At 34.0% G+C, this 26560-nt stretch overlaps 2 protein-coding genes and 2 long non-coding RNA genes across 8 annotated transcripts in view; 2 read left to right on the top strand and 2 right to left on the bottom strand.

The window, feature by feature from the left end:
* The window catches only part of LOC126717508 (uncharacterized), a 35025-nt gene extending 11246 nt beyond the window's left edge, over positions 1-23779 (top strand). Inside the window, exon 3 of the long non-coding RNA XR_007652628.1 lies at positions 23701-23779. This is a non-coding gene — a long non-coding RNA (uncharacterized LOC126717508). The remainder of the gene's footprint in view (positions 1-23700) is intronic.
* LOC126717496 (receptor-like protein 7) overlaps positions 1-26560 on the bottom strand; it is a 155575-nt gene that overhangs the window by 13770 nt on the left and 115245 nt on the right. For 3 of the 4 annotated variants that reach the window (XM_050419250.1, XM_050419247.1, XM_050419246.1), the window contains exon 3: positions 23140-23283. In XM_050419250.1, the coding sequence (XP_050275207.1) occupies positions 23140-23283 (144 nt within the window). Of the gene's footprint in view, positions 1-23139; positions 23647-26560 lie in introns of all 4 variants that reach the window. The other variant, XM_050419252.1, reaches the window with a different exon arrangement.
* On the bottom strand, positions 12371-14029 carry LOC126717500 (phosphoribosylaminoimidazole carboxylase, chloroplastic-like). The gene is made up of 4 exons (XM_050419270.1): positions 13902-14029; positions 13727-13811; positions 12757-12863; positions 12371-12631 (listed from the first exon to the last, which is right to left on the bottom strand). Exons 1-4 carry the CDS (start codon positions 14012-14014, stop codon positions 12538-12540), a joined length of 399 nt encoding a protein of 132 aa, XP_050275227.1. The 5' UTR covers positions 14015-14029; the 3' UTR covers positions 12371-12537.
* LOC126717504 (uncharacterized) lies at positions 14057-17631 on the top strand. Of its 2 annotated transcripts, none has more exons than XR_007652622.1 (6): positions 14057-15425; positions 15542-15653; positions 16292-16439; positions 16628-16801; positions 17328-17396; positions 17514-17631. It is a non-coding gene; the product is annotated as an uncharacterized LOC126717504 (long non-coding RNA). The 2 variants fall into 2 exon arrangements; XR_007652623.1 differs by having other exon boundaries at positions 15538-15653.

Raw genomic sequence — 26560 nt, 5'->3', positions numbered from 1 at the left:
TGATCAAAGAACCGCTAGAAATAGCATGTGGTTAAGATTTGTTATGAAAATGTTATGCACATAATGATTATGTTTGGGTCTTGATTATAAGCCTACTTTTTGCTTTTACTTTTTTATTATTTGTGAGTCTCACATGAGTCACCTATCAATTTTATTTAACTTTTACTCTGTACTTTCAGCAAAAAAAAAATTCAATAAAAAACTAGATAAATTGTTCCAAAATGGGCATTGCATTTCTCTAAATGAAATTACCATGCTTGTTAAACTAAATTAATATTTGGTATTAACCTAGTGCAATAAATGTAAAAATCTATAATTATATGTAAATTAAGAAATCAATTCAATAATATATTAGAATTATATAATAAATTATTAATAACAATAAAAGAATGTAAATTATTTTAAGTTATATAGCAAAGACAACATTGTTTAAGACCTAATTTTTATTAAAGCAATACATTATAATATATTATTATTATTGTAGGGACACGACTCTTAAACGGCCCAACAACGATGTTGAGCTCGCGCGTGAAAGATCCCCCACAATAATATTTGTAGAGAGTGGGCTTGAAAAGCTAGCGTTGGGTCACGGGGCGTTAGTACAGGCCGGACCTTAGATAAACCTAGACTAGAAAAGGCTTTAGTCCGGATACCCAAGCCCAATAACTTTATAAATTGAGGGATTGGACTTCTCGGATCATGTCCGAGGAGCACTAGTGTTTTTCTCCGGTTACCCGTCGATGGGTTTTCCATGATGGAGCGCATATATTATCCGGACATTCTCATTCCTGGAGTTTTTTTCCAGGAAGTGAGATGGGGGCCCTTTCCTAATTAGTTTACCTTTCCTTTTATACTAGCCTACGTTTGTTGTCCCTCGTCCACGTGTAGGGTCAGTTTTTCCAGGACTGATATTTGTCCCGTCAATCCCATCCCAGCATTGTTGGGCATGGTTAATAAAGCCTAAGAATCCGGTTCTGTTAGGTGCAATGTTATATCAATGAGGGGTATTAAGGACAATTTCCTCGAGATATTTTCTGATCTTTTAAGTCTGCTTGTATGCCACTTTCATCAATGAGACTTTGGGTCTGCCGAGGACTAAGCTGTCCTTGGCCGTATCTTCGGGCCACTTTGGGCTTACTATTTTTGGGCTTGGGCCCTGGCCTCCTTCAGTTTGGGGTCTGTGGACTCCCCATAAGCGAGCGGGCCGAACCCACAAACTATTGGGCCCCACAATTATTAAAACAAAATAATAAATAATGAATCACTTAAAAAAATTTCTTAATAGATTTTATATTTAGTTTTATCTAAAGTAGTATTCTAGATTTCTTAAAAATTCAGTAATGGACCTTTAGTAAAAGTAAACTAAGATGTGTTAGGTGATCATCTTCATAGTTCATATTATGATATTTTTGTAGTACCTACTTTTAGATTAAGATTGTCAAGAGTCTTGTAACTGAACTTATACTTCCATTAGAAACATGGAAGAAACAAAGATGTATTTTGAAGACTTTCTTTCTAAAGTTCCCTTTTACCAATTTTTTTCTTCTTCTTTGTTAAAAATAAAGAAAAGAAAAAGGTGAGGACAGATGCTTATGTTCTATTGATTGTATCATAACGCTAACTCGTAATGATATACTTTCTTATGCACCGGACATTGTGCTGTTGGCAAAATCATGTTTTGGCAAGCTTGGAGAACTTCCACCTTCAAAACTGGCAACTGGATGTCATAAAGTTGCATTTACGTTATATTTTGGGATTAGAAACTGTTAGTCATGGACAATACACTTATTATGTGTTTGGAATTCTTATCACTAGAGGTAATAGCTCATTTGTGCATACATGATATGAAGATTCTCAAGCCAATGCTTGCTTATTTGTAGATGCATCAAAAATATAGTTAACTATAAACTACATGTGGTTGATTTAGTGATTCTTATGTTCTCATAAAACCTTAGAGGTCTTATTAAATTCATAACCTCTAACCAACATCTTCAAATACTATAGGTAGTGGAATCAAGAGTGATCCTAGCAACTTGTTGAACTTTAGATCCAAGGGACAACAAACTCGATTTTTCCATTTCGAATATCCATTTTGGTATTTGACCATTAATTTTTGATAACATAATATTAACAGCTTTAGTTTTGGACTCTTGAAAGGTTGAGGTCACTAAAATTTCTAAGCTTTAAAAGCAAGTCCAATTCTACTGTGCTGCTAAGGTTATTTCCAAGTAGACTCGAGATTCAAGATTTGCATGCTTAGTAATTGACGGTGGAATAGAATCATACAATTTATTGCCCGCATGGGCCATGGCTCAAGAAAATTAGTTGGTTAAGGTTTATAAGCCAAGGTGAAATTTGACTAGTTAGGCTGGGTTAGGTTCTTAAGAGAAGATTTGCTGAGTGCAAATCTGTGTGTTTTGTTTGATTTCCTAGGCAAGACAAGGTATGTGCACTGAAAGTATTGTAGAAACGATCTAGCTGAGCAAGCTGTGATTTGCGTGAGGTTGGCTAATGAAAAAGAGATTTGCACTCAAAAATTATGAAATCGAAGACTCAATTGATGAAATTGTTGATGTTGCCGAGTGAAGTTGGTATCAAACCTGTGAAATTGCAAGATATCCAGTTGAATCTAATAGCTTACCAAAGAATCCCGTGTCTGTAAGTCTCAATAATCGAAGGGGTATTCAGCGTACAATCCACGGCCTCTCAAGCCAAGATAGGTCACAACTCACAAGTTTGCAAAGATATTAGTACCATGGAAGATAAGAATTCTGATACGTTATTCTAAATCTTCTTAAATAAATTCGTTCACTTTTTTCTTTTTCATAGAAAATTTTTGTGAATGGTTTTGGATTTTTTTTTTTTTTTTTTTCCATTTAAATTCTAGCCTTATTTTTCTTTATATATATATATATATATATATATATATATATGTATGTATGTATGTATGTATATGTATATTTGGAAACACGAACAATGCAGTTAACTGTCAATTATTTACTTATTTTGGCATTGCAACTTGGAAAACTTTTTTCCTTAATTAGATATTGCAAAATTTTGAGGCTGGTTAAGTTCTCAGCAAGACTTTTTAGGCCGGGTTTTTGGAGTTTCAATGGATTGAATGAGAGATCAAGGGAAACCAAGTTGGAAATCTCAAAGATTTCTGATTGAATTTGACCACTGAAGACAGACGTAGAGAGGTTGAGATATATGTTATGTTTGAGAGGTACCTGATACTTGGGGGAATTTGAGAATAATTGAAGTCATTATCAGCGAGATTTAGCTTTTGAAGGTGAACAAGGCGGAAAAGGCTGCTGCTGGAGTTGAGGGAGCCATAGAGATAACTGCTGCTGAGGACAAGGCCAATCACATGACCATTAACTCTATCACATAGGACACCATCCCATGAACAGCAATCATTTGTTTTCCCAGAGTTCCACGATGAAACCTTTGGATAAGCAAAAGGGTCACTAGACACACTCATTTTAGTAACAAAGCTTTGCTTGAATTGCAACAAGGCTGATCGCTCAGAATCATTGCATAAAGGCTGAGTTGAAAAAGAGGAGCAACTATTTGGAAAATGAAACGTTGACAAGAAGAAGAACAAGCGCATGAAGATTAAGAAACACATATTAATGTCTTGAAAAAACTTCCTTAATTAGCACTGTGGTAACTTAAACTAGGAATACGCTGCTTTTATAGACAAGATTCAAGTGGTTCTATTATGCTTGTAACACACATTTAAAAAAAAAAAAATCCGTATAAATTAAATTAAATATTTTAATAATAATTAAGAATGTAGAATAAAATACTTTTAAGTTATAGAGCAAAAGCACATTGTTTGAGTCCAATTGTTTTTCATAACGAAAATATATATTAAATTGTTAAAATAATATAAAGTAAATAATGACACTTATAAATTTCTGGATACTTTCGATAATAGAATTTTAATCCGAGTAATATTTTCAAATTTTTCGAAACCTTGACTATAAAGTTTCACTTAGCTTATACTGTAGATGTAATTTTAATACACTCCTATATGCCACATGTCGTAAGATTAAAAAAATGAAAAATAAAATAAGATACATTTATTTGGCCCAATTATAACCTAATTATAGCATGTAAGATACAACTTAAATCATAATCAAGGGAGGTATTCATTTGCCAAAAATCATGTAGTTCAACTAGTTGGTACCTCATCATATTTCCATGACATATAAGGTTCAAATCCTCTGCATCCATTGCAATGACAAATTATCTAAACAAAATGAATGTGTTCATTTATCACGACCAAAATTTTGAAGATTCAACTTTGATCATATAGTGTATAATTTAAAACAAATGTCAAACTCATGTCTGAAAAAGTGTATTACTTATAAAAAGATCCTAGAGATATAAAAAGAGAATTTTAGGATTTTTCTCTTATGTCTCTTGTTACATTGTCATATATGTTATTTTTTCAAGATTTACATGATAGCATTTGCAATTTTGTATCGTAATAAGGAAATCACTATTAAATATAGCTTCCTTTGCTACAAGTCTTGTATCTCAACTAGTTGGTGTCTCTTAATCTTTTTAAGACATCTAGGTTTCAAATCCTCCATTCTCTATTGTAACTATCGAATTATAAATTTAAAAATAAATAAATAAATATATAAAGAATCCTTCCTCCAACTACCATGCCTAACTAGTTTCTTCTTATTCTTTCTCTATTTTGTAAATTTCTTTGACAAATTTGATATTGTAATATTTTAAGAGATTACTATGGTATTCAAGATTAAAAAATACTAATAAAATAAATGGAGAAATTCAAGAATTTGGAAATACAATTACATGTTGAAGTTTGAAGATCTTTTGCAAGATTAACAAACCCTTGCTTTATTTTTATGTAGTAACAGTAGAGTTTAACTTTATAGGTACATTTTATTAAAAGGATAAAGTTTAGTTACAAAATTGGTTGTAACATTTTTATTGGAGGTGAATTTTAACAAATTTACCATTGGATTACATTTTCTTCTTATATCCTCCATGCTTGCAAAATTTCTAAAAAATTAAAGAACAATAGCTATGTCATAAATAAATTGTTTAAATTGCAAGTTTTTGTAATTTAAAATTATGCATAAAATATAAGTTTATAAATCAAATAGTAAATAATATCTGATTGCTTGCAAAATTTCTAAAAAATTAAATATTAATAGCTATGTGATCAATAAATTGTTTAAATTGCAAGTTTTTGTAGTTTAAAATTATGCATAAAATATAAACTTATAGATTATATAGTAAATAATATCCGATTGACACAAATTTGACATGTGTATTAAGAGCATAAAGAACATACAATTCAACGATTAGATTTTCAAAATATATGGTAATATTTATTTTATTGAGTAAGGTTGTAACCTTAAACTACAACTAATTTTATAATTAAACTTTGTTCTTATTAAAATAGGAATAAGGAAATAAAAGGATATAAATAAGAAAAACAAAATTTATAGAATTAATATGATTTGATTTGATTATCATCTACATCAATAGCACATTTGGTTTAGTATATATTATATAACCCCAAAACCATGATAGTGTGTGGAATTTTAACACCATGATATTCCACAAAATCACCTCATTAACTCAAAATAATATAATTTTAACCATAATTTAATTATTAATTATTAGTATAAATTTGTTTATAAGGATACAAAAGTTTTGTCATAGTTTTACTATATATGGGAAAATAAATTTTTTTATTTAAGTTGCTCATTAACAAGCTTGAAGTTATTGACAAAAAAAAAAATGAATAAAACTTTTTTTAAAAATAAAAAGAATTTAATCAAACTTAAACAAGTAATGTAGTTTATTGAGCTCCACTTGTATTCAAAATAAAATTAAATAATTAATCTTGAATTTTTAATACTCAATCTATTTGGGAACAACTCATTTAGCTGAAACTGAAACTTTTTTTGTTAAAAATACTGTAGACAAAACTAAAAAGTAGTTGAAATAGTACAGTAGGATTTATGGATAATACCAAAAAGTACAATGAGACCCATGAATAGTAGCAAAAAAAAAGCTAAATAGTAAAAAAACTGGCTTTTTAAGCCAATGCAAAACGCAACCTCAATATATGTGCCCTCAATTTTCTCATTAAGCGTGCGTTTGGCAACAAATTAAAAAGTCAGCTTATTTTACGATTCAGCTTATCTATAGTACTTTCAGCAAAAAAATTTCAATTTTATCAAAATAAGTGAATCCCAAACAGACCCTAAGTGTGCGTTTAGCTTCGGCTTAAAAAGTCAACTTAAAAAGAGAAAAATGGCAATGGCAAAACTCTATGGGTCGTGTTAATGATAGTTCTAATGGCATATATATGTTAAGAAATAATAAATATAAATAAAAATGCTATAAAATTTTAACAATTTTCTTTTTTTTAGGGAAAATATAATACCAACGAGTTAAGCTACTGTACCCTAAGAAAGATTTTGATAAAAACATATTATGTACTATGTGTTCTTTAAATATTTCAAATAAGATTTAAACACTTTAAAAGGAAATTTTAAATATACTAAAAATGAAAAGCCTAATAGATAAATAAAAGCCTATAAATAAGTATACAAGACTAGAAACTAGAAATATCTAATTATATTTCATGAGAATGTGAATTTGTATTAGTAAATTGGTTTTTTCAAAATTGGTTTCAATTGAAATTGGACTGGCCTGCTAATATCTTTTAGATTACTCCCCAGATATAACTTTAAAGAAGTTATAACATTGCAGGGTACAAGAAAACAATATGAACTTCCAGGATTAGAGATAACTCTCCAAGAAATTTGCAGTGTAAGATTCTCCGGGCTTTTATCCAGAAGAAAAACAAGAACAGACTATGATATATTCAAATCTATATTTCAATCCAATTAAAATATGGCTGTGCCTCCATCCAAAGACAAGCTTAAGCCTACCAATAGATATCATAGATTTGAATTGAGCAGCTCGCTGACCTTCAATGGCAGAACAATTGCTTGGGACCAATTAGAAAAATTGTTCATCGTAAACGTACAAGAACTCAATGCAATAATAAATTATTGATTACCATCTAAATATTAAGGTTAAAAGAACATCCTTATGCAACTAAAGGTATAAAAAGTTCTTTTGACTCGTTCAACTTAACTGCTACAGTGTCCCTCTTATAGCAACTACATTGGATACAAGGTTTCTTCCTATTCCCACGAACGCCACCTCTGTTTTCTATACTTCCTTTCCTTCTTCATCTCTCAAAACTGAAGCAAAATTGCCAGTACCATCTTCACTTTAACTTTTTCTGTTGACACATTTTTGCATTCATCCTACATATGTGTTGGGCTTTGTGGAGCCTAGTTTTGTTTGATCCGATTTGACGACCCAACCCGACCTGAATAATATTGTGTGGATAAGCCTCTGGGAGTCTGGGGACAACACCCCAAGGAAAATTTTTTTGGGCCCATTTCATATATATATACCGACTTTGCCGTGATTAGGGATTTTTAAGATTGTAGGTTGTTGTTGCCGCATTCTTGAGGGTGAGAGAAAAAAGTATTGTAGCCGCAATTTTTGTACTCTGTATTCTTCCCTAATAATAGTAAAATCCCTGCAACTCCGTGGACGTAGGCAAATTGCTGAACCACGTAAATACTGTCTTGTGCGTGTGATTGTTCTTCTTTGGCATGTGTTTTCTCTATTTTTTTTTGTTTCTCACAGGTTGGGATTTTGGTTAAATTCCCTACAACTGGTATCAGAGCCTAGGGTTAGGTTTGAGTGGGAGCAATGGCAGAGGAAGCAGGAAAGGCGTCTGGAATAGAAAAGTTCGATGGCACAGACTTTGGATTTTGGAGGAAGCAAATCGAGGATTACCTTTATGGGAGGAAGTTGCATCTGTCGCTTCTAGGGGAAAAACCTGAGGCTATGAAGGCTGAGGATTGGGCTCTTCTTGACAGATAGGTATTGGGAGTTATTAGGTTAACTCTGTCTAGGTCTGTTGCACACAATGTTGTAAAGGAAAAGACCACAGCAGATCTAATGAAGGCTTTGTCTGGTATGTATGAAAAGCCGTCCGCAAACAACAAGGTACATTTGATGAAGAAATTGTTCAATTTGAAGATGGCAGAGAATGCTTCTGTAGCACAACATCTGAACGAATTTAATACTATCACAAATCAATTGTCGTCTGTAGAAATTGATTTTGATGATAAGATTCGTGCTCTGATCTTTTTGGTTTCTTTGCCAAACAGTTGGGAAGCAATAAGGATGGCGGTAAGCAATTCTACAGGAAAAGAAAAGTTGAAGTACAATGACATACGAGATTTAATTCTGGCTAAGGAGATTCGCAGAAGAGATGCAGGCGAAACCTCAAAATCTGGTTCTGCCCTAAACTTTGAGACAAGAGGCAAAGGTAATGACAGAAATTCAAACCGGGGCAAATCAAAATCTAGAAATTCTAATCGAAACAGAAGCAAATTTAGATTAGGCCAACAATTACAATGCTGGAACTGTGGGAAAACAAGTCACTTTAGGAATCAATGTAAAAGTCCTAAGAAGAAGAATTGAGATGATTCTGCTAATGCTGTAATAGAAGAGGTACAGGATGCATTACTTCTTGCAGTAGACAATCCACTTGATGATTGGGTTTTGGATTCAGGAGCTTTGTTTCATACCACTCCACACCGAGAAATCATACAGAATTATGTTGCAGGTGATTTTGGTAAGGTGTATTTGGCTGATGGTTCAGCCTTGGATGTTGTAGGTATAGGAGACGTCCGGATTTTATTGCCCAATGAATCTGTTTGGTTACTAGAGAAGGTTTGACATATTCCTGACCTGAGGAGGAATCTGATTTTTGTTGGACAACTTGATGATGAAGAACATGCAATACTATTTGTTAGTGGTACTTGGAAGGTTACAAAGGGAGCTAGAGTATTGGCTCATGGAAAGAAGACTAGTACTCTGTATATGACCTCATGTCCAAGAGACACAATTGCAGTTGCTGATGCAAGTACTGATACAAGCCTATGGCACCGTAGACTTGGTCACATGAGTGAGAAATGGATGAAGATGCTGCTGTCAAAAGGAAAACTACCAGAATTGAAGTCCATTAATTTTGACATCTGTGAAATCTGCATCTTAGGACAACAAAAAAAGGTGAGCTTCTTGAAAACTGGCAGGACACCGAAGGTTGAAAAATTGGAATTAGTACATACTAATTTGTGGGGGCCTTCTCCGGTTGCATCCCTTGGAGGTTCAAGGTACTACATCACTTTCATTGATGACTCAAGCAGAAAGGTATGAGTTTATTTTCTGAAAAATAAATCTGATGTATTTGAAACTTTTAAGAAGTGGAAGGTCATGGTTGAGACAGAAATAGATTTGAAAGTAAAATGTTTGAAGTCAGATAATGGAGGAGAGTACATAGATGGAGGGTTCAGTGAGTATTATGCTGCACAGGGAATTAGGATGGAGAAGACCATTCTTGAGACACCACAGCAGAATGGTGTGGCTGAGCGCATGAACAGAACTCTTAATGAGCGTGCTAGGAGTATGAGATTGCATGCTGGACTATCAAAAACTTTCTGGGCTGATGCTGTTAGCACTGCAGCTTACCTGATAAACCGAGGACCATCAGTTTCCATGGAGTTCAGACTTCTTGAGGAGGTTTGGAGCGGTAAAGAGGTAAAGTTTTCACACTTAAAAGTTTTTGGTTGTGTTTCTTATGTTCATATTGATTCTGATGCTCATAGTAAACTTGATACAAAGTCTAAAATATGTTTCTTCATTGGCTATGGTGATAAGAAATTTGGCTATAGGTTTTGGGATGAACAAAACAGGAAAATCATCAGAAGTAGAAATGTAATATTTAATGAACAGGTTATGTATAAGGACAGGTCAATTGTAGTGTCAGATGTTACAGAGATAGAGCGGAAGAAATCTGAGTTTGTTAACTTAAATGAATTGACTGAAGGTACTATCCAGAAAATGGGTAAAGAAGATAAGGAGAATATAAATTCACAGGTAGATCTGAGTACACCTGTAGCTGAAATCCGCAGATCTTCCAGGAACATTAGACCTTCACAGCGTTATTCACCCACTCTAAATTATCTCCTGTTAACTGATGGTAGTGAGCCAGAGTTTTATGATGAAACCTTGCAAGATGAGAATTCAAGCAAGTGGGAGTTAGCCATGAAGGATGAGATGGATTCCTTGTTAGGGAATCAGACATGGGAACTGACTGATTTGTCAGTAGGAAAGAAGGCTTTGTACAACAAGTGGGTATACAGAATAAAGAACGAACATGATGGTAGCAAACATTACAAGGCCAGATTAGTTGTTAAAGGATTCTAGCAGAAGGAAGGCATTGACTACACAGAGATATTTTCTCCAGTTGTGAAGATGTCAACAATCAGACTGATACTGGGAATGGTGGCTGCAGAAAACTTACATCTTGAGCAGTTAGATGTGAAGACAACATTCCTTCATGGTGACTTGGAGGAAAACCTTTACATGATTCAGCCAGAAGGGTTCATTGCTCAAGGACAAGAGAATCTAGTCTGCAAACTGAGAAAGAGTTTGTATGGCCTAAAACAAGCTCCTAGACAGTGATACAAGAAATTTGACAGTTTTATGCATAGAATTGGGTTCAAGAGATGTGAAGCTGATCACTGTTGCTATGTTAAGTCTTTTGACAATTCTTACATCATATTACTGTTGTATGTGGATGATATGCTTATTGTAGGGTCTAGCATTGAGGAGATTAATAATCTGAAGAAGCAATTGTCCAAACAGTTTGCAATAAAGGATTTGGGAGCTGTAAAGTAAATCTTTGGTATGAGAATCATTAGAGACAAGGCTAATGGTACATTGAAGCTTTCACAGTCAGAGTATGTGAAGAAAGTTCTCAATAGGTTCAACATGAATGAAGCTAAACCAGTGAGCACACCCTTGGCTAGTCATTTCAAACTAAGCAAAGGACAGTCACCGAAGACAAAAGAAGAAAGGGACCATATGAGCAAGGTGCCCTATGCCTCAGCTATTGGCAGCTTGATGTATGCTATGGTGTGTACAAGGCCAAACATTGCACATGTAGTGGGAGTTGTGAGCAGATTCATGAGTAGGCCTGGAAAGCAGCATTGGGAGGCAGTCAAGTGGATTCTGAGATATCTGAAGGGTTCATCAAATACATGTCTTTGGTTCACAGGTGCAAGTTTGAAGCTGCAAGGTTATGTAGATGCTGATTTTGCTTGTGATATTGATAGTAGAAAGAGTATTACTGGGTTTGTTTTTACTCTGGGTGATACAGCTATATCATGAGCTTCAAATCTACAGAAGATTGTTACTTTTTCTACTACAGAAGCTAAATATGTTGCAGCAACTAAAGCTGGAAAGGAGATGATTTGGCTACATAGTTTCTTAGATGAATTGGGTAAGAAGCAGAAGATGGGCATTCTACACAGTGACAGTCAGAGTGCAATCTTTCTTGCCAAAAATTCGGCTTTTCATTCAAAGTCAAAGCATATACAGACAAAATACTACTTTATCCGTTACCTTGTTGAAGATAAGCTGGTAATACTTAAGAAGATTTGTGAATCTAAGAACCTGGCAAACATGTTGACTAAGGGTGTCATTATTGAGAAGTTGAAGTTATGCGCAGTTTCAATTGGTTTTCTAGCTTGAGGACAGGAGGATAAGTTGTAGGGGATGAAGGATTGTTTCTTGGAGGATAGCGGTTTGATGTTGGTGATTGAACTAGTCTCCAAGTGGGGAGATTTGTTAGATTTTGTGAAATCTAGTTTTGTTTGATCTAGTTTGACAACTCAACCGTGAATAATATTGCGTTGTTTTTAATAGGAGATTTACTGAGGTTTAGTCTATGGAGTGGAGGTTTAGGTTGATAGACCTAAGCCGGAGTGCTCATGGAGAAGCCTTTGGGGGTTCGGGGGCAACGCCCCCGGGAAAAATTTTTTTAGGCCCATTTCATATATATAAACCGACTTTGTCGTGATTAGGGTTTTTTAAGATTGTAGGTTGTTGTTGCCGCATTCTTGAGGGTGAGAGAAAAAAGTATTGTAGCCGCAATTTTTAGGCCCATTTCATATATATAAACCGACTTTGCCGTGATTAGGGGTTTTTAAGATTGTAGGTTGTTGTTGCCGCATTCTTGAGGGTGAGAGAAAAAAGTATTGTAGCCGCAATTTTTGTACTCTGTATTCTTCCTTGATAATAGTGAAATCCCTGCAACTTCGTGGACGTAAGCAAATTGCCAAACCGCGTAAATACTGTCTTGCGCGTGTGATTGTTCTTCTTTGGCGTGTGTTTTCTCTATTTTTTTTTTTTTGTTTCTCATAGGTTGGGATTTTGGTTAAATTCCCTACAATATATTGATCCACTTAATGCCTTAATTGGACATATCCTTTAGTTAATTCCAAGTTTAGCTGTGGTAATATGTTCTCCAAACTTGAACTTCCATAGTGTGTTAAACTCACAAAAATCATGCATATGGCTGGCAAAGCAGTTAAGTACTTATGGATTCAAATAAGACACCCAACCATCCTTTTTAAGCTTCTCTGCATTTCTCAAGACATCATTTCTTGTGTCTTCTTGATACTGGCTCATTCTGCAAAGGATATTATTCCAGAATCAGCTCATGCAAGACTTATCACCTAACGTTCTTTTTTTCTTGGTTTCATACCCAACACAATTTTGTATTACTTCCAGAGAGGGAAGAGAGAAAAAACCCACCTTGCCAATAGGTCAGCATCGCGAATCCCCATCATCCTTACTGCGCGCAAACCTGCATTGGTAGCATTGTTTATTGCAACTGTTGCAACTGGAACACCCCTTGGCATCTGCATAATCATCAAAAGAATATATAAAAATTAGGACTTTGTGGTGATCAAATTTTCCTTGTACACTATCTGTGTACCAAGGAAGCTGTTTCCTTTGCTGTATTTCTTATTTCTCCTTTTTCAATAAAGCTTCTTAATTACCGATCAAATACCCAAAAAAAAAAAAAAAAAAAAAGTGCAATTAGAAATCAAATATGAACTTGAGATAACTAATGAAGCAGTATCTTTTCTGAGGCTCTAAAATTGGACAATATTTTAAGGCAATGAAACTCATTGTGCAAATCTCAACATGATTAAGCAAGCATCCACATACTTCCACCATTCAGATCTTTTTTTGTTTTTTGGTAGGTGCCATTCAGATATTATTTAGTGCCATAGATATTCAGCACCAATGATTTTTTTTTTTTTTTTTTTGGCTCCATAGAAATTCAGCACCTATGATAATTCAGTGCCATAGATATTCAGCACCCATGATTTTTTTTTTTTTTTTTTTTTTTTGGTTTCAGGCACCTATTAATTATTGCCTCCATCAACTTGCCTTAATTTCAGTAGTATTTGTGCCAAGGAAATATATGTGGTAATAGTAAATAACATTAAAAGAATAATAGTAATTCTCTATGCAAGAAAACGCATCCTGAAGAATTAAAATAGAATTTCTCTCATCAAATAAAGCAAACACATTAATTAATCAAGGATAAGCAACTATAAAAACCAGAAAAAGGGCATCCATAAGACTCCAGAATTTCAGACATCCAATTTAAATGTCCTAGTCTTTTAGAACTAATATTGTATTCACAGGAAACTGGATCTTTACAACACTTACCCATCCCATAAATGTAATAATTTAGAAGAAAATAATATACCTGCACAATGGGCAGGAGTGAATCAAGTCCATCCAATGCAGAAGCACGCACGGGGACACCAATAACAGGCACGGGAGTGAGTGACCTGCAAGTCACAACAAAGCTCAATTAATTTCAGTGAGACATTAAAAGCAACTGAGAAAAAATATATGGAGCATAGATCAGATAAACTTGCCTGGCAAGTGGGCTGCACCAGCAATGATAATCTGAATGCCTCTCCAGGGCAGATGAGGCATAAGAAAACATCATTTCAGGGGTCCGGTGAGCTGAAACTATTTTCACCAGCATATTATAATTTGTTAAGGTAGAATTGAAATATACAAGTCACAGTGCGTAGAGATATCTTAATGAAAATATGCATAAATATTTGATAAATGATTGCTAACGGGTAGCGGCTGTTAAAGTAACGAGTTCGCCATACCTTGCGAAATCCTCAAAAAAACATCATTGAAACTGAGGTGAGGATGAGTAGATAGATTTGATTAAAGGAGAAGCCTTTTTTTTTTTTTTTTTTTTGCTGAGAACTCAGAAAAATTTTCAATGGTGGTCAGGGGGTTAGCACAGAGAAAATCCAGGGAAATCCTATTCTTCAAGAGAATTGGAAGTTGAAGGACATGAAAGGCTATAAATTCAACGCTTGGTTGTCTAGACTGTAGAGTTTTGACAATTTTATGTGCTTACCCATAAAACGATAGACAGAATTTATGAGTGAGTTACTAGCTAATCTGTCACATATTTTTGTAGATATTCTTACCAAATTTTCCTTTGAACACTTTAATTGTGGACGAGGACCACTCCAGGAATTTATAGAAGCCGTGTCAAGTTTGCTTTGCTATAATCCTTTTGGTTTGCAAATGCTCTATTTTTTCCTTTAATCGTGAAAATAATATCATAGGATAGAGAAGTTTTCCTATTAGACCTTATATTTAGAAAGAGAGAGAGAGAAAGAGTACAATATTTTCACTAGTTTATCATATTTGTAAATTAGCTTTTGAGGCCTTGTTTATCATATTTGGCACCGAAAGGAATTCTCTAATTCATTGTGGTACTCTGTTAGAACAGAGAAGACCATAGCGTAGGATATGTAGGAAGTTCAAGCTAGGGTGGAAGCCAAATGGTGCTACTGCAACTCAATCCTTCGCAAGGCTATATGTTGTATAGGGGTGTTTCCTCACTGTAATTATTAAGCCTTCTGATCAGTGGGATGTGACAGTGATTTTGGTTGTTGTTTTAGATAGTTTATTGCGGGTTGATTTGTGTTGGTTTGGTCAGATGTGTGCTTGTTGTACTGTGTTCCTTTGTTAATAAAAAATTTGTCCATCCAAAAAAAACTAAAAAAGTACCATTTCTTTCTTACATGATTGCTTGGCCGCTGCTTGGACTTATATGAAAGAACTTGTTAATATTACTAATTGGATTTTAATTTGGAGTTAAAAATTCATCTAACACGGAACCTTCCACCATAATACTTGTTCTTGTGGCAAAGATGATGTACCTGTACACGGACTATCTGAGGTGATTGTTGGTGTTTTGGGAGGAGGGCAACTGGGTCATATGCTATGTCAAGCAGCTTCACAAATGGCTATTAAAGTAATGGTTTTGGATCCACTTGAGAAATGCCCCGCAAGTGCACTTTCATATCATCATATGCTCTGAAGCTTTGATGATAGTGCTACAGTTCGTGAATTTGCGAAAAAAGGTTCTATTTTTATGAGATTGATGATATTTTTTTTGTTTTTTTATAGTCAATAGTCTTTGTAAGTATATGCTTTTGTTACAATTTGGTAATAATATGTCTATGTTCTTGGTAGATAGATGGGATGTATTGACTGTAGAAATTGAGCATGTTGATGTTGCAACCATGGAGATGCTTGAGCAACAAGGAGTGGAATGCCAACCCAGAGCCTCAACTATTTGAATAATTCAGGTATGCTTTTCTTTGACTTTCCCATTTGGTTATTGACCGCTGTCTTGCAAAATATGAGAAAATAAGAAGTTGAATGAAATCATTTCCTTATGCATAAAGCTTTTTTCCTTTTGAGGAAATGCATTCTGTTTTATAAAATCACAAAAGTGGATCCTTGTGGATTTTGGTGCTACTTTAGATGCCCACCTTCCCTTAATCTTAGGTTTTCGTTCAAGTACTTTTCTGTTATAGGAAGTGTAGAAATGTCAGGGGTTACTTTATTCCCCTGTTGTCATTCGTAACACAAGGACACAATGGAACTAGCATTTTAGAGCTAATTTTGACTGTTTCTTTGTTGTTAGACTATGCTTATAAGTAATCCCTTTTCAACCTAAGATTAGTTAGCTATCTGCTAGAATTTCTTTCCTCTCTCTTGTTATAATTATATGAATAAGTTCATTCGTAATAGTAGAGTGACTAAATTTAGGCAAGCTGTCAACCTACCACAACTGGGTCATATCCGTGTTTACATTGTCTATTTTCTCTTCATGGTCTAATCTTGAATGATGCAGAATTACGTGAGAAGCATTCACCTTTTGTATTTAGATGTTAACTTTACATCCCTTTACTTCTCATTAAGGATCTTTGATCTCTTGTAGGGAAAACATTTGTCACATAGTCAAGGCACCAGCTAATGTGTCATGGGATATTAGGAAACATGCTACTGATGTTGCCTACAAAGCTGTTAGCTCATTAGAAGGCGCTGGTGTGTTTGCAGTTGAATTATTTTTGACTGAGGATGGTCAGGTTATGTTTTTGCTTCTTTCTTTGAGGCTGTTAAATGCATATATATATATATATATATATACATATATTTTAATACCTCTTGATGCTACAATTGCTTCCTTTTTTTGTTGTCCTCCATATTTTTTCCTAATTTTGTTTCAGCATTATCTGCTTTTGACTAATGAATTCATGTTCCAAACTCTTAATAGATTCTTCTAAATGAAGTGGCTCATAGGCCCCATAATAGTGGTCATCACACAATTAAGTCTTGCTACACCTCACAATTTGAACAACATTTGCGGGCTGTTGTTGGTCTTCCACTTGGTGAGCCATCAATGAAAACTCCTGCTGCTGTCATGTACAATATACTGGGTGAAGATGAGGTGAAGAATTTCTTTTTATTTTTTTATTTATCTAAAATATAAAATAAATTTGTTACCTGTATTTTTCTGTTTAAGCCATGTGGCTTGTTTTGTTTGAGAGAGAGAGAGAGATGATGGCATGAAGCTGCAAGTCATTTGTTTCTTTCAGAACATATTTCTGTAACATACTTTCACTGAAAATAATCTGCTTGAAGTTTGTTGAAGTTGCAACTAGAATTATGTATAAGTCTGTGCTTGAGCTTGATGACTTCGTATACCATTGTGATTTGTGAATAACAAAATTTTAAGAAATTACAATTAATACAAATCAAACGTTCCATCTGTCCTGGTCCTCATTAACTGGTTTTCAGTTCTGAAATTATTTTATCTTGGAAAACTTGTTAATGTTAGTAAAAAATGTAAATTGGAACATCGATATATACAATATGTTTGAAATGTATTTATTCAGCATAACTATCTTTCACTACCCCCTCCCCCCACATGTCAACTGTCTCTCTCTTGTATCTATTTATTTATTAAATTTCAGGGGTGAGCCTGGTTTATTTTAGGGCATTGAGTATTCCTGGGGCTACTGTTCATTGGTATGACAAGCCAGGTATGTGAATTTCATTTTCCTCTCTCTCTCTCTCTTACACACACACGTGCGCACACACATTACTTGACCTTTACCTCATACTCGACAATTTCCCGCATTGCCCTAATGACTTGGCAGAAATGTGAAAGCAGAGAAAGATGGGCCATGTCACAATTGTTGGGCCTTCCATGGGTGATGTGGAAGAACGATTAAAATCAATTCTGAGGGAAGAAGGTTCTGATTGTCAGTCTGCACTCTGCAGGTAATTGCACTAGGGTCTTCTCATATATATTTACTGAATGTCATGATGCAGGTTAACCAAAAAGCAAGTTTTCTCTAGGAGGCACAAATGTTTTTGGAAGGTGCGGTGAGATGTTTGCATCTATGCTATCAATTAAATTTGACTTTGGTGCATCTTTTTGGAGCATACTTTCCTCAAGTCAGTGATTGCCTCAATTGAATTTATTTATTCAATGTTTTACGTTTTCTTACATAAAAATATTCCTACACGTTACACCCACAACTACGTGGGGTAGTTTCCAGAATAATCAGCACTAATGCTACTTTAAATTTTCAGGCTATGAGCTTTGGGTTATTATATTTTGCATAAAAAAAAAGTCTTTACTTTGGCTTAGGATGGAAAAGTGACAGTATAGGGAGGGAAATTACCATAAAGATTTTATTTTTAAGAGGCATGGATTCTAAACCGTTTGGAGATTACAATTTATCATTTCCATTTAAAAAATTGATTTAATTCTCCTTTTACCAAGATATTGCGGCTGTCAGTCTCTTCTCATTTATGATTTTTACTCTCTTGTGGGGTGAGGGATCCCCAATCTTTCATGTAGCTATACCCTTATTATGTTGATAGTTGCAAGTGATTTCCTTTTGTTTGAAGTTTACATGCCTTAAGTTTTGATTTAGAAAGTTCGTTACACTCAAATTGTGTTTATGTTGCTCCCATTCGGAATGCAGTAACACCACGTGTTGGGATCGTTATGGGTTCTGATTCAGGTCTTCCTGTTATGAAGGATGCTGCAAGGATTTTGAATATGTTTGGTGTGCCTTATGAGGTTGACTTCTAATGAACTACAGGGTCTGTTTTGGAATTCAGGAGTTATTGATCATTAAATTCTATTTTCCACTGCTTAATATAATACCAGTCCTGTTGTTATTGCTATGATTTAATACTTGAATGTTATGCCTCCTTTTTTTTGGATCTATAAAGCCATTGAAATGGAGGGATGGTATTGGTATCACTACAAAAGTTAGTTTCTGAACCTAATGTCATTGATCATAGTAAGGCTGCCCTTGACAGGTTTATTTTTTATGAACAATCTAGGTCGATAATGACAATAGGCACTTCTCTGAAAATTAATCACATCTATTGTTGACAAATTTTAACGTTTTCATTCTTGATTTCATCAAATTTTATAACCTATAAATTCCCTGCGTTTATATTATTATTAAGACTCAAGAACATGCGGCCTGGTTCTGCTGCTGTCCTTTGACCAAATTAGAATGACTTCTGTCATGGATCCAAGCTAGTGCTTTGGTTCTAAGTTCTAACTGTATTCGTCCAAATTTGAAGTGTGAAGCGAGAAGACATACGAAATCACATTGAATGAACCACTTTGGATGGTTCTAATTCTAATGTTTTTGCCAATGTCCACTCGTAAATGAAATTGTGTATTTACTATTTGTTGGATCATGTAAGCTGGTTTCAGCGATAACTAAGAAAATAGGCAAGTTTTTTCTATGACCTTGAGTTCTTATTTGTGCCAGCCATTTTATGGGGCCTATAGTGCTCATGAGTTGCACCAGGAATAGACCAACACAAGGCCTAACAATTTTGTTTCCTGTGGTCTTGAATCATCTTGTCACTATCCTAGTGCATAGCTGATAGTCCAAATTCTCATAAACCAAAATTTTTTAATTACTAACAAAAAAAGGGAGTTGTCTTAAGTTACTGACTAGAATTATTTCATTTTAGTTTGCAAGCTACTATGAAATAATACTAGTGCAAGGCTATAATAATGTGTACAATTTATACAAAAAAGTCATGTCACAACACTCAAAACACAACAATCGCTCTATCACAATCTTAGATCAAGCAAGTGGTCCTTTTGGGATTGTCCAAGAGTTTACTTCTTATCATTTTATTACAATTTGTAAATACTCTTTCCCGCACCACTTATGCATAAGACACAAGCTGAATCCCCTTTTTATGACCCATTGCAGTATCCTATCTCGAATAGCCAGCCTATTCTAATGGTTAGCCACACAAGACGAAAGCATGTCTAGGAATAAATAGCAACAAAAACCTTAGTAACTTCCACCAACCGACCTCACAAACCTTAAATCCAATAGCATCCCAGCAAGCCAAAATTCTTAATTTTGCATTGGTCAAGAATTATTGTTTTAAAAAATCAGATACTATAAAAATCAAAACATGTTTCATAAGACCCATATCTTAAAAATAATAGAAAAGCACACTCATTATAAGAAAATCGTGCAGTGTGTCTCTTTGTGCGTACATAAACGCATTATATATATTACTATGTCAACGTTTGCCTAGCGTTTTCTAACTAAATTTACTTTAGCTTCTAAGTAGCCAAATAAAAATATTATATTACAAAGCAGAAAAAAATATATTACCCATCTCTATTTTTCCACCACATCCGAACCCAGAAATCGATTTTTCAAAAAAAAAAAAAAAAGAATTTCCCAGGAATTGCAAGCTACTATTAACTATTTAACTTATCTGGGTGAGGTCTCGTGAGTGTCACATGAGGCCCAAGAAGCGGAGACTGGAGTTGAGTGCTTCAAAGCAGAAGAAGAAGGAGTTGAAGAGAGAAGAGGGTTTTGTTTGGTAGAGTGGCTCATGGAGAAGAAGATGCTGAGTGTGGCCGGTGGTGGTTATTTATTTATTTTATATATTTTATTATATATAATAATTTATTTATATATATATATATATATATAATATTTTTTTAATATGAGTTGCAAACCTTCATACATATAAGATAGAGGTATTGTGCAAATCAGCTTCCTTCAACCATTCAAATTAGTTAGTTAGGCACGTTTTCAAACAATTTAGAAAACTAACATCTCGAGTTTTTGAAACTCGAGATCCATATTAGAACTCGAGTCTTAAAGACTCGCTTTAGATCTCGAGTCTTTAAAACTCGAGTTTCATGCAAAAAAAATTTAACCTATAGTGGCGTTTTTAAGACTTACAGTGACGTTTTAAAACCCTATAGCGACGTTTTCCTGCAAAAAAAAATTTTATAAGTACAGGTTTAAGGAGTCCTATAGTGGCGTTTTTAAGCCCTATAGTGACGTTTTATAGACCTATAGCGGCGTTTTTTGCCATTTATGAAAATCGAGTCTCTAAAACTCGATTTTTAGCGCAATTTTTTTTCTCCAACTCGAGACTTAAAAACTCGAGTTTCATCTGGAACTCGAGTTTTAGATACTCGAGATGTTATTTTTCAAAATTGTTTTGAAATATGACAATTAACTAAATAGTTTAATATTTATTGTTATTTTAAAAAAAAATTCTATAAGATATCAAACATGCGGTATTTCAATACCATCATAACAAGAAAGAAAGTTCAAAAGAAAAATTAAAGACAGTGCAATGACAAAATATATAAGACCGTAATACATTACAGACATGGTAGATTTTCATAGATATGTATCTGCTGAAATAGAGAACTTCATGGACGGAAATCTCTGAAGAAAATCTTCGTTAATCAAATCCAGCTGCTGCATTGCTTCATTTTCCACCTTTCTTCTTTCACTTTTACTGCTTTCTTCCAAAATTCTTGAGAAACCTCTCCAACTTTCTTATGGTCAGGTTATTCCCAATAACAAACCCAATTATTAACCCACTTCCATATCCCATCATTATTACTACCCAATCAAATTTACTTGGGAAATTTGACCCTTCACCTTGTTTGGAATTCGGTGGTGGCTGGGTCAATGTCTCAGAAATTTTGCATTTCTTAGTCAAAGGCATACCACACAAACCTGTGTTTCCCAAATATGAATCATTTTCAAAGGTAGAGAATTGTTGACCTTGTGGAATAGGCCCCATAAGATGGTTATTTGAAGCATTGAAAAATGCAAGGAATGTGAGTTGCAATAATTGCGGAGGAATCTCTCCTGATAGCCTATTTTGAGAAAGGTCCAAAGCTTCAAGCTCCCTTAAGTTCTCTAAGGAAGATGGGATAGGACCAGTGAGAATGTTGTTGGATATGTTGAGCAAATGAAGCCCCTTTAGATTTCCAATGACTTCTAAAATTTCTCCATCAAATTTATTGTTTGAGAGATCAATAGCTACAAGATGATCTTGGATCTTTTGATATAGTATCTTGATGCCTTTGTTTGTCATTTCCAAGGTGTAACTAAAATAATTTTCAAAAACGAAATAATGATTTGGGGTGATTGTGGCTGCAACCATATAAGCATTATCCTTGTCAAATGTCAAGTTGACAACTTTCATGGAGGTCCAACATTGGAAGTGCTCATATGGTAACTTACCTGTAAAGTTATTGAAAGAGACATCAATTATTTGCAACTTGGGGAAATCAAGACTGCTTTCAGGTTTCCCAATTGCACTATGGAACCCATTAGATTGCAAACTTAGAACCCTCAACCTTGGAAGCTTCCCCAACCAAGAGGGAAAAATGTCAGAAAATCGATTGTTACCAAGAAGAAGAATCTCCAGCATTGTGCAGTTGGACAATGATCTTGGTACTTGCCCTTCTAATTGATTCTAACTTACATCAATCGCTCTCAATCTACTTTGTTCCATGTATATTCCTGGAAGTATTCCACGGAAATTGTTGTCTTGTAAATTCAATACTACCAAGTCGCTCAATTTGCTCAAGCATTTGGGAAGCATGCCCCCCAAGTTGTTGTGTGAGAGATCCAGCATTAAAATTGAGCTAAGATTGCAAAACAATGGTGAGATTTCTCCGGTCAATTTATTGTTTGAGACATTGTATTGGGTGATGGAAGGTGGAGGAATTGGAAGTGATCCTTGCAGCTTGTTGGAAGAAAGATCCAAACGAGCTAAACTATCCCATGGAAGAATTGGCCGGGTGTGGTTGAAAGACTCAAAAGTTGTAAGGAAGTTGAAGGATAGATCCAACGATAAGAGAGTTTGTTTCCCTATGTTGAATATCCAGTTTGGTATTTGACCCTGAATTTTGTTGTTGTCGAGACGCAAAAGCATCAATTCATGCTGAGAACGCAAAAAAGTTGGGAATTCAGTCAAGTTACATGCCTCCAATTCTAATAGCTCTAGCTTCGAAGTACTGGCGTTGAATGTTGAATTAATGGGGAATGATAGATGGATTCCTGAAAGCTGGAGTGCAGTTAGATTTTTGAGCTTTAGAAACAAGTCCATGTCCACTCTGCCACTAAGGTTATTTGCAATAAGACTCAAATATTCAAGATTCGCAAGCCTACAAATTGATTGTGGAATTGAACCATGGAATTTATTGGTCCCAATGTCCAATTTAGTTAGCTGGGTAAGGTTTCCAAGCCAAGGTGGAATCTGACCAGTTAGTTGATTCTCACCAACTGAAAATATGGTAAGTTGGGTCAGATTCTTAAGAGAGGATGGAATGTCACCATATAAATTGGTTTCCGATAATAACAAAATAGTGAGCTTTGTCAGCTTACCAAGCCAAGACAACGTCTGTGCACTGAAACTATTCCTGGAAAGTATTAGTTGACTGAGTTGTGTGAGGTTGGCCAATGAGAAAGGGATTTGCCCCGAAAATTTATTAGACGAGAGAGACAAAACGATGAGATTGGTAAGGTTACCAAGAGAAGTCGGTACCAAACCAGAGAAATGGCAAGTATTGATATCCAATTCAATTAAGGACTTCAGGTTTCCAATTGAATCTGGTAACTTACCAGAGAATCCAGTGTTTGCAAGTCTCAGTATTCGAAGGGGATTGCTACTATGGAATTCTGGTAGATATCCGGTGAGATTTTCATTGTCTTGCACACTGAGGAATTGAAGATTTCGTAACTTGAAAATCTCCATGGGAAATTCACCGTACAATGGATTGAATGAGAGATCAAGGGAAACCAAGTTGGAGAGCTCAAAGATTTCTGGTGGAATTTGACCACTGAAGGCAGACATAGAGAGGTTGAGATATGTTAAGTTTGAGAGGTACCTGATACTTGGGGAAATTTGAGAATAATTGAAGTCATTGTCAGCGAGATTGAGCTTTTGAAGGTACACAAGGTGGAAAAGGCTGCTGCTTGAATTGAAGGAGCCATACAGTTGACTGCTACTGAGGTCAAGGCCAATCACGTAACCTGTACCTCTGTCACATAGGACACCATCCCATGAACAGCAATCATTCCTTCCTCCAGAGTTCCACGATGAAATCTTTGGATAAGCAAAAGGATCAGAAGAAGCAATCACATTAATTTTAAAGCTTTGCCTGAATTGCAACAAGGCAAAACTCTCAAAATCATTGCACAATGGCTGAGTTGATAAAGAGGAACAACTATTTAGATAATGAAAAATCGACAAGAAGAAGAGCAAGCGCATAGATATCAAGAGACACATGGATGACCCCATATTAGTATCTTCAAAAAACTTCCTTAGCACACTGATGGTTTTGAAACTAGGAGTATGTTTCTTTTATAGACAAGATTCAGAGCTAGTGCAAATACATCATTATACATGGATATTTTTTTTCATGTAAGCATTCATAAGTGCAAATTGACCACCTAGTTGCCGTGTTGACTGTGGTGTCTCACATATAGAGAACAAGTCAATTTTTCAAAGTCCCCCGAAAAATTCGAAGTTGTAACATATTATTTAACTTGATTTCGCAAATCTTGTGAGTTTTTGTATTATTGAACTTGAAGATGCATGATAATTCCAAAATGTCGCAAATCCTGTCAGTCTTTAATTATTTGTAAATAAGTCAGTCAAAAAAATATATATTTGTAAATAAGGGGACATTGGCTTCTTGCCATCTTATAAGCTTAGCTTTAAGAACTACTGATTAACTGGGTCAATTTTTGTTTAATTCAATAAAGTTAAGAAGACAATAAAAATTTACAAATATTTCACACCATTTCTTATGAGAGTACATAGTGTGTATTGTGTACTATAATTTATCCCACATTTCTTTAAAGGTTATTATAATTTTTGGATCGAGTTTGTGATTTGTCTTTCATTAGAACTTCATTCTCATTTCTTGTGCATGTGTTTGTTTGTGTTCTAAAAAAAAAAAAAAAAAAAAAAAAAAAAAAAAAGAGGTAATTCTACCACCTTATAAGCCTTTTACAATCTTTTTTTTTTTAATGATCTATGTGTGAGATAATAGGCTAATTTAAGAATATTGTGAATTGATGTAAATTTTTGTTATGCCCAAACTAGCATGACTCATTTCCATTTGGAAAGATCCAACTCCGAACTCCCATGTCCATCCCATTTGTAACATAACAATATTTTTTTTAATAATACAAAACTTTTGAAAGAGAAAATATGCCAATTCAAAATTTCACAATTTTCAAGAAATGGTTTCATTTTCCTTCTTAAATATAATGTTCAATAGTTGGATACCTCTTTTTTGTTTTGATAATTACCACTAATAGAGGCGATTTAAATCTGGACATCTCTCTTAGAAATACTAGAATATATTAATTGAGTTACAAGACTCTTAGGGTTGGATTCAAGTTACACACCCAGTGTAACTCTAAATAATGTTACACCACTCAATATTTTTTAATTAGATGCAAATTTGGACAAATCTATCACTAGATTACATTATTTTTATATATTCTCCATACTTGCAAAAATTTTATGGTGATCAAAGATTAATAATCATGCCATCAATTAATTTTTTAAATTCAAGTTTTTGTAATATAACATAATACATAAAATATGAGTTTATAGATCAAATAATAAATAACATCCAATTAACATGAAAATTGGTATGCATTGTTAAGAACATATAGAACATGTAATTTAATGATGAAATTTTCAAAATATGAGTTCTATAACAAGTTATTGGGTGGTGTAACATTACTTAGACTTACACCTGGTGTAATTCTAAGTAATGTTACACCACTCAATAATTGAATGCAAATTTTGACAAATCTACCGTTAGATTACATTATCTTCATATATTCTCCATTACCATTAGATTAAATCATGATTATATATTATGATGTCAATAGTGATACTTATTTTAAAATGATGAATAACTATTCATCTTTAAAAGTGTTGTAATAGCTATTCCTTAGTAGGTGTATTAATTTCTAAAATTAATATACTTCTAAATAAATAAACTTTCTATAGACACATAACAATTATAAAAATAAAAAGTCATGAAAAAATAACTAATCTTTCTTTCAAGTTTAAAAAGATATTATTTTTTAGGAAATACAATTATATGAGTAAGAAATTTCCAAAGTATATTTTAAGTTTTATTCTAATGTTAGAATTTAGAAATTTTGATTTAAGAGTCCGAATTTGGTAAGGATGGAGTGTAAAATCTATGTTGTACACCACCTAATAAGAGATTACCATATCGGCTATTTACTTAAAATTCAATACATCTTACCCTACATAAGAACATCTCAATAAACTCAAATTTAAATTGGATTTCCAAATAGGTGTTAGAATTAATTGAGTATGGTTGTGCATATTTTTTAATATATAATATAATAGTGTGACATGTTGGGATTGGATAAAACTTAGGTTTTACACCACATTCATATAGAATTTAATCTCTTGATTTAAACATTCCATTATCTTTAGGGTTCTATTCTTGTGTTGTCACCAAACAAATGAATAGTAATAAGTATTACATTAAAACATCTTGTATTCCTTGTAATATCTATTCTTATTCCTATGTAATCACCATTACAATCTACTAAACGTGCCTTAAATGATCGATTTTAGTTTGTAATAAATTTTAAATTATTTTTTTTAGTTCTTATGGAATGATGTTGTGTCAATTTTTAGTTTAACCACATCATTTAAGGGATTAAAAATGATCGCTTTAAAACATCATAAACTAAAATCACTAATAGCTAAACTTAAGCAACCAACAATACAATGATGAAGAGAGTTTCAGTTAACTTAACTAGTAAAATCTCTTATCATTTAATAAGAGATTTGGGGCTCAAATTCC

This window comes from Quercus robur, chromosome 3 (assembly GCF_932294415.1).
Source record: "Quercus robur chromosome 3, dhQueRobu3.1, whole genome shotgun sequence".
In the NCBI taxonomy this organism is placed as follows: Eukaryota; Viridiplantae; Streptophyta; class Magnoliopsida; order Fagales; family Fagaceae; genus Quercus; species Quercus robur.
Note: the sequence above shows the minus strand (reverse complement) of the source record. Positions and strands in the feature narration are given on the sequence as shown.